This window comes from Theropithecus gelada, chromosome 3, assembly GCF_003255815.1.
Source record: "Theropithecus gelada isolate Dixy chromosome 3, Tgel_1.0, whole genome shotgun sequence".
NCBI lineage: Eukaryota > Metazoa > Chordata > Mammalia > Primates > Cercopithecidae > Theropithecus > Theropithecus gelada.
This window is the reverse complement of record NC_037670.1, coordinates 164,289,643-164,298,432: the sequence shown is the minus strand read 5'-3', so window position 1 is coordinate 164,298,432 and position 8,790 is coordinate 164,289,643. Positions and strand designations below refer to the sequence as shown.

Here is an 8,790-nt window from a genome sequence, read left to right as displayed (position 1 = left end):
GGCGGCGGCGGCGGCGGCGCGCCCGGCCCCCTCCCCCGGCGCCGGCCACGGGAGGCGGTGATGCGGGCGCGGGCGGCCTCGGCTGCGCCGAGAGCGGAGACACAGGCTCAAGATGGCAGATTCCGACTGAGGCTGGGGGGGCCGAGCTCGCGCGCCGCTTTCCCGTCCCCGTTGCCATGAACCGCGGACACCCCGGCCCCGATGGCCCCCGTGTACGAAGGTAAGGGGCGCCCGGCCCCGCCGACCCCGCGCCCGCCGCCCGCCGCGGCCCCCGCAGCTTTGTTCTGCCCGCGGCTCCGCGCCCGCAGCCCCCGGCGCCCGCCCCAGCCCCCACCCGGGGCCCGAGGGGGCCGCGACCCCCTCCCTCGCCCGGAAGATGACCGGGACCCGGCGCCGGCAGGGTCCTGCTTCCAGGGCGGGGAGGGGGACCGGGGGCGCAGGAGGGGAGGGGGCGTGTGCGAGGGTGGGCGGCTGCCCGCGGAGGGCAGGGGCGCCGGGGAAGGCGGACCGGTGACTGTGCTTTTTATTTATTTGCGAAAAATGAAGGTGATGCGGCTCAGCTTCCACCGCCCCCCCCCATTACCTTTCGGAGCACCTCCTTTCCACTTCGCTCTCCGCCCCGCGCCCCTTCCCATTTCTCTCCGCGCCCACCCCACGCTCCTTTATTCTCCGCGAGCCTCCGATTTTGGGGGGGCTGTGGAATCGGAATGCACGGGGCTAGGTGGGGAGAGAGATGAAAAGTCCGTGTCAGAGCCAGGCAGAACAATGAAATAGGCGAAAATCTCCCCGCATTAGCCTGTGGAAGGGGACGTGGACTTTGGGTTTTCCAGCCGGGGGAGCGGCGGATACGTTTTCCTGGCTCGGTCTGGGTCGACCTGTGTTGTGCACCTTCACCTGGCGTCGGGGTATTTTTCCCCATTTGCCTTTAGCAAGAAAGAAAAGAACGCAAGGCAGAAAAGCAGTAGGTCTGCCTCGCACACTGTCTTTCGTTTCTCTTCAGTCCGTTCTGTCAGCTTCCAGCCAGAAAGCAACCCAGAATCAACTAAGTTTTTACACTTCGATGTGTTTTTGTGTGCTTGTAGTAGGAGAAATTTTAAACCCAAGTGTGTCTGATTTTTCAGTCGTTTCATCGTGTAAATGTTTGTCTCATGAAATCATTGAATTCGCAGCCTTCACATACTTTTAGTGTGGGTCCCCCTGGCTTTCTTTCGGTTTTGTTCAGATATTCTGTGGATGAAATCGCAAATGAGAGGGGACAGGGTTTGTGTGGCACAGAGGAGGGCACGAGGGGGGAATGTAATCCGCCTGTAAATCCGGAGAACAGTTGTGGCCAGTGAGACAGGGAAGGCGTTAATAGTTTTATCTCTGTTATAAGAGGCTGATTTAAAAAAAAAAAAAAAAAACTTATCTGAAAAGAAAATCTGTTATTAGATTCAGGGCTCCAAATGAATTAGGTTTCTGGCCGGAATAAAGTTACCAGTCAGGCCCTGGATAACGAGGCTGTAAATAACCTATGGACTGTAAATATTTTTTTTCAGACTCTCTTAGAAACAAAGGGGCTGTTTAGAAGGCAACAGAGAGATGTTATTCCAGGGGCTTTCCTCTTTGATTCTGAAGAACACAAGGTCCATTTAACCATTCGACAAAACAAAACGAAATTTCTGATCACTCCACCACGCAGAATAGAACATGCCGGTGGACATGTGAACATGCGGGAGAACCCATGTCGGGCATTCATTGTTCATCTGCGTCTACAGGAGGGGGCTACAGTCAATGCTCCCACTGTCTAGAGTGTTAAAATGAAACAATTTTCTCTTTATTAAGTACCTCCTTGAGACTCCCTCTGCTGGACACTCCTGGTGAGTTGCGAGAAGGAACTTGGCATTGAATTCAGAACTATAGTAAACGGCTGGTTTCCCTGTTACTAGGGACCAGGTATGTGAGTTGGGGTGTATTTTGTCAACTTTGTGGAAAGCCATCTTGGGAACTGCACTGTTCTCCTCCTGCTCCTTTCATTCTAAATCCATGTGGAATGTAGGCCATGCCCCCGAGGCTGAGACTTGGCTCTCCCAATTCCTGCTACATTGTTCTTCCAGTTCCTTACGCCAGATAAAGAATTGCAGGTGTGTAGGGTGTTACGGTTTAAGAATAATCATGGATCTCAAAAGTCTCATGAACTGTTTTTATTTGCCAGCCTTCCTTCCCTTTCTCAGGTGACCTCCGTGGTGGCCTCTTTCAGCCCTCGGTTTCCCTCCATCTTATCCATGTGCCTTCTTCATTCTTCCCGCGCTGTGCACCCTTTTATTCTGGATGTTTCTCTGTGCACCTTTATAATTATTTTTCTAATGTTCTTCCCTATCCCACCTCAACTAGTCCACATCACTCTGCCAAAAGCCCAGGCCTGGGTGTTTTTGAAAGAGATTATTGGATATGCTCTACAACAGGTGACCTCTAGAATCAAGGATTAGGTTGCTAGGACCCGCATTCACTCACTGATGATTGTGCCAAGACTCTGATGACCTCCTTTCTCCCGCCATGGTAACATCCTCTGGGTTCAGGAAACCTGATTTTTCCCCTATCTCAATCAGAACACATGGACTCCCTGTGTGCACGCTAAATGAGCAGAGCTTTTCCCGCAGATTTCTATAAGAAGAGGGATTCCTCGTGGATTTTGAGCTCCTCTGTGCATGATTCTTCTCAGGAAAAGTGTAGTGACACAAGGGGGAATTGTTTCAGTGGGGTGCTGCTGTACCAGGTTGGAATACCCAGGTGAAGGCCCAGATGCATTAATGGAGCTTTCTGAACCACCAGAGATTTAGACAGAAATGCTGTTTTTGAAACAAGGGGTATTTGATCATACAAATTAATGGGTGGCAAAGAGAATCAGTCTTCCCGGGCTTTCTTGAAGGATAGGTTTATAAATAGCACGTTAGTTTTTGGTGGTTTGGAGCTGAACTTCTTATAAAAAGGTTTATTTTCTTTAGAAGGTTAAACATTTGCCTTGTGATTGTATTTCCTCTATCAACTTGCTTAGCAAGGCTTTTTCAATATCTAGTGCAAAGGCCAACAGCCAAGGTCTCTATTGCCATGGGTTCTGAATGAGAGGAGCCTGAATTCCAAGTTATTTATGTTTTCCTCTCCCTGAGATATGCTGTGTTGATTACTATTGGCTTATGTAAAGGAACACTTCACAGACTTCCAAAAACTGTTCTGCTGCAATTCATCATCAGATAGACCTGAAGATGCCTATCTACCAAGCTGTCTCCCAAGAAATGAGATTCGGAATCATCTTCAGTTAGCAGAGTTTGATGATACATGCCCTAAAATATCTGTTCCTGTGTTTAGGCTTTATATTTTAAAAATTAGTAAGTATAAATATTGCTTTTCTTCTCACCACATTTGAGTAGTAAGTAAGGTGCCTTAATCTTATCCTTGATTTCAGACAGTGTGCTATGATACTTGCATCAGAGAAACCTGAGTTTGAATCTAGCCATATGACTTTGGGCTTTATTGGATTGTGCAGGAACTCCATTAGAAACTAGTGCATGTAAAGTCCCTGGCTATAGTAGGCATCTTCTCAGTGTGTGTTAAATCCCTCTATCTTCTGAGATGCTTACAGGCATGATGACTCCAGGGAAAGAATAACCCACAAATAGTTTAGAAAACCAATAATAGCAACATCTCAATTATTAATCTCCTGCGATTCCCTTTCCAGTTTGGGCACCAGCAACAATAAACCCCCTATAGCCATAGAAGAAAGAACCTTCTTTTTACCCCTTCTGTGACCTTTCCAGATTCTTTATTTGCATTGAGCTTCTGCTAGTTTCAGGTAGAGAATTTCTCTTCTATAGTGGCACTTTCTGTGCTACTTGAAAAATGTGGAAATAAACTGCTGGGGCAGTTTCAGGGGCTGCAGCTGTGCCTTTTGGAAAGCATCCCCAGGTATGAAAGATAACCTTTGCCCTTAACCAAGATCCATTCCTAAACAAAGCAGCAGGCTGGGCAAGGGAGCACCCAGAGGTGGTTCACCAAGGGCCTCTTCCAAGGGGAGGCTCCTCGCCCACCACAAGGCAGGGTCTGCCTCATCATGCATTAAACGTCATTTTCCTACAAAAGGCAATTTGGTGCTTTCTGTAAGTTACAGCGGCTCAGATTCTTTGTATTTTATGTTTTATATTTCTTCATCTCTCTCTCTCTCTCTCTCTCTTCCTCCCATAGAGACCAGTCTTGGTGAACCACCTTTGAGGTTTATATGGAGCAAAGTAGTGATGATCAAGAGGGTGTGATATGTGAGCATTTCTTATTGTTCTCTGACCATGTAATTCGCCCATGCTTTCTGGTAGTCATATTAATGACAATTCAAGGACTTTGGGTTGGTATCAAAGACGGGCTTCAGAATAATGGCAACAGACTTTATAGAACCACCGATGGGATGTGAACTTGAAAGGCCCAAACTCGCAAGAGTTCCATTTCATATGGCAATTCCCTGTTGGGGGGAAAAAGAAAAGGAAAAACCTAGAGTATAGGAAGATCTTTATTTTTCCTCTAAAAGAAACCCAGATGCTTGAGGGTGATGGTGATCATGGTGACTTAGGCCATATTGACTTTGTGCTGTGCACCGCCCTGCACCCTTCACCCACATGAACTCAAGTGTGCCACCACCTGACAGACGAGGGCCCATGTTTAATGCATTCATTCAGCAAACATTTATGTAGGACCTGCTGTGTGCCAGGCCCTGTGGCAGGTTCTGGGTTTGTTGAAATAACAAAAATCTTAATCCCTGTCCTCGACTTTACAGGGTGGGGGAAGTGAAAGAAGCATAGACTCATTAGACCTTGGGTCTGATTCGAGATGGAATTTTTTCTTCTTTTTTTTTTTAGTGGCAGTTCGTACTTCTGACATGCCTATGTTTTCTTCAGCTAGAATGGGAAGACTTGGCTAGGCATGGTGGCTCACACCTGTAATCCCAGCACCTTGGGAGGCTGAGGCGGGTGGATCAGGAGTTCGAGACCAACCTGGCCAACATGCGAAAGCCCATCTCTATTAAAAATACAAAAAAAAAAAAAAATTAGCTAGACGTGGTAGTGGGTGCCTGTAATCCCAGCTACTTGGGAGGCTGAGGCAGGAGAAGTGCTTGAACCCAGGAGGAGAGGTTGCAGTGAGCTGAGATTGTGCCATTGCACTCCAGCCTGGGCAGTGGAGTAAGGCTGTTTCTCAATAAATAGGTAAATAAATAAAGAGCGGGAAGACCCCATTTTCCTATTTTCTCTTGAAGTATTTTCTTTACGTGGACTCAGAAAAGTGTTTCTGAGTATAGAAAATACTCATTACAAGCTTTCTTAGAAATGTCCTTAGATATTACTGTCTCTAACTTGCAAAAGATCCTGTCTTCCTCTATTTGTTACTTAAATTTTATATCCTTGCCAATGCAAATATGTTTCTAATTTGCACAAGTTCTCAGAGATGTTCGTTTGCGATATTTGGTGTGTCGTAGGCGCTGTTGCGAGTGGACTCTTGCATCATACGTGGCTGTTGGAGAACTGATTCCCAGCCTTGTCGCCTGACTGAGACCTTGTATTCCAGGTAGTTGAGTGGCACTTGGTGGTGGGGCTGTAGATCAGGCGGTCACTCTAAAGCATTCAGTGGCTGCTTACACAGAGCGGATCATTCAGGGAATTGTGGAAAAAGAAAAGCCTGGCCTAGCTTCAGGGGCATAGAGCCCCAGCGCAGAAGACCTTGACAGAGATATAGTTCACCCCCGTCTTCAGGAAGGTGAATGTCCGTGACTTGAAATTGTCAGTTCATTAATTTTTTTTTTTTTTTTCCAGGAAAGGGCAGTTGGAACTCCCTGAGTGACCAATTCCAGTATTCTATTAACCTGATTGTCAAGAAATTCCTGGGCCTGGCTGAAATCTCGCCTGCTGTCATTCAAACTTGTTTTCTTTTACTCAATTCCTTTCTCTAAAACCTTTCATATACTTAAAGATAATAACTGGGTCTCTTTAGCTTTTTCCTCACAGAGCCTGTTTTGTGTCACTGAAAGCATCTCTTCTCCTCTGAACTCTCTCTAGTTTCTCCCTATTTAAAAAAGTGGTGGCAGTTAAAACTGAATACAGCTCTTTAATAATGTTCTCATTAGTACCGTGTATAAGAGAAAAACGACTTCAGGGTTCTTGCATCATCGTGAACCCCTGGAGGGCAGGAACCATGTCTGATTCATCTTTGTATCCCCTACAATAGCCGTGCAGTTCCTTAAACCTAGTAGGCGCTTCATAAATATTTGTGGAATTGACTGTTTCTTTTAATGCATCTAAGTTATAGCTTACACAGCCCTGGATTGGTGACTCATCTGTAGCTCTCATTCATTTCGGCCGTGAGTCTTTATTTTTCTTGTACTTGTGTCTAGCATCCCTCACCCCAACAAAGCCACCTTCTGCTTAACTCCACTGATCACTTTGCATTTCACCCCTCAACTTCCGACTCTTTAGAATCTTGCTTAATTATCTCCTGTAGATATGACAAACAATGCAGAGGCCATAAATATGAAAACTTCTTAAACTACACTTGAAAGAAGGGTGAGCACACAGAAGAATCTTGATGATTCCAAACAGTGTCAGGTCATCCTCATTTAGAAAGGACAGTTTGTCAAATTCTTTATGAGTCAGCTAAAGCCATACCTGTTTTACTAGGTTCTCCAAGGTGAGTGAGCTAGGTGTTTATGAGAGTGGTTACAAGTCAGACTTTCAGAGGGTAGTCCTCCCTGTCTTTGGTCTAAAGCCAATGGAAAAGGCAAAAGATGTAATGAACGACATCACTGCAGCTTGTGTTTTTTCTAACAGATATCTTTGCCCTTAGAAAGCAAGCTAGTAAAATCATTGCCAAAAAAAAAAAAAAAAAAAAAAAAGGCAGCAAACATTTAAAACTCCAAAATAACTTCGTGGTTTTATAGCGACTTATTTCTGAACACAGCATTGAACAAATTTGTAGTGTTTTTGAAAGTAGTCTGTTTTAACAATTCTTGCCTAAGTACTTTTGCCTTAGTAGGTTCTGATCAATTAAATGCCACTGTGTTTAAGCAGAATTAAGATTGATCAGTTCTTCTGCATGTGTTAATGCTGTCAACTTTATAAAAACCTTTGTCACAAAAAGAATGCAGTCTAATACGTGAGTGGACAAGAGCATTTTCCTCCAGGTGGTTCTGTCCGTCTGCAGTGAGAGATCACCACAGAACCTTCCATAACATTGACTACAAAAGCACTTCTGGCTCCACACAGTTACAGATTTGCATCTTGATGAACAAAGGGTTTGTTTGTATATTTTTACCATTTTCCTTCATAGTAATATTTCCCTGTTAATTCAACCTATGGAATTGTTATTCCGAAGTAAAATCATTTGTCCAAGAGCTTATGATAAGAAGCCACCTCCATACAATATAGAACTTATAGTTTCATAGCATCAAGGAAGCAAATTTTAATGTTGTTTGTGCCTGGATTTCTGTTAAAAGTCACAGGGTTATAATGCCGAGGTTGTGAGTATTAAATTAAAAAATTTTAAAAAGTCACAGGGCAGGGAGATTTGGAAAACTCCAGCTTACTGCCAATTGTGGAAATATGTTCTTTTAAAATTTGTTTATTTTGTATCTAATGAAAGATTTATAGGGCTCTGACAAAAACCAGCAGGTACAGTTTTGAAATTGTGCAGAAAGACAGCACGTGACACCTTCCTGAATTCTGTGTCATGGCATCTCCTCACCAGAATCTGAGCAGATAGCAGGGACTTCCGGAGGAAAGTAAGTGTCAGGGGAACTCGTGACAGGGAGAAGGAGCACCAAGACAGAAGGCACATGTGCTTTTGGCCTTTCCCCCTGAACCACTCACCTCTGCAGCTCCAGCACAGTGTCATTACTATTATTCATTAAGTGTGACCTGCACCATCAGGAAAAGATTCATCAGTGTTCATTACATTCTGTTAACTGAGCCTGGGAGGTTCTCTAATGTATTACAGAAATGCTTCCGCTAGTCAATGGTTAAAGAAATTCTTTCATTTGCTTGTTACAGTGACTTACTCCAAAGAGGATTTAAGGCTGCTTAAATGGTTAAGTTTCGGGTAGAGAGGGAAATTAATTTATGTAGATCAATTTTGTGGATAGCTTCTTTCCAAGGATGTCGGATAAATGAGGTATTCCTGTAGAAAGAGACAACAGAAACAGGCAAAGCTCTTGTGTTGGCTTAACAAGGTGAATAAGCAGAGTGCATAATGGAATTCATTTGCAAAGTAATTTTTGCTTGGCTGGAGTGGTAAGCACAAAATAGACTAGCAGATGAGAATGGTAAGTGTTTGGGATCAGTTGTTAAAAGGTTTAAAAGGGGTTCTAATTCAAGTGACATTTTGTGGTGTGGAGAAGGGGACCAATATTATCAGAATGGTACTTGAACAAGGTAATTTTTACTGGCCTGGGTATAATAGAAGGAACCAGACAGCCAGGGGCAGGCCATGCTGGGAGGCCTTGTGGTGCAGTGAAAGGCACTGCGGCCGTGGAGATGGTACAGGGCTCTTGTTGGGGTGGTGTGAGAGAACACACATCGAGCACTTGTCGGTTTGCCTGGTCCAGGGATTCAATAAATGTTGGGTTTGTTTTTGCTTTCCTCCCCACACCTTATGGCAGTGATCTAGGATCAGGAAAACTTACTGGGATTGGCAATACCATGATGTTCTGTTTTTCTAAAGCATCTCTTTTTGTAAGCTCACTCGCATTTCACAGGATCCGACTGGGTCGTAGTATAACCCTGG

General features: G+C 44.9%; 1 protein-coding gene across 2 annotated transcripts in view; it reads left to right on the top strand.

Moving 5' to 3' along the window:
- Positions 1-8,790, top strand: part of HIPK2 (homeodomain interacting protein kinase 2) — a 217,843-nt gene continuing 209,053 nt past the window's right edge. For both annotated transcript variants that reach the window (XM_025378478.1, XM_025378477.1), the window contains exon 1: positions 1-220. In XM_025378478.1, coding sequence (XP_025234263.1) covers positions 202-220 — 19 coding nt within the window. In that variant the 5' untranslated portion in view covers positions 1-201. The remainder of the gene's footprint in view (positions 221-8,790) is intronic.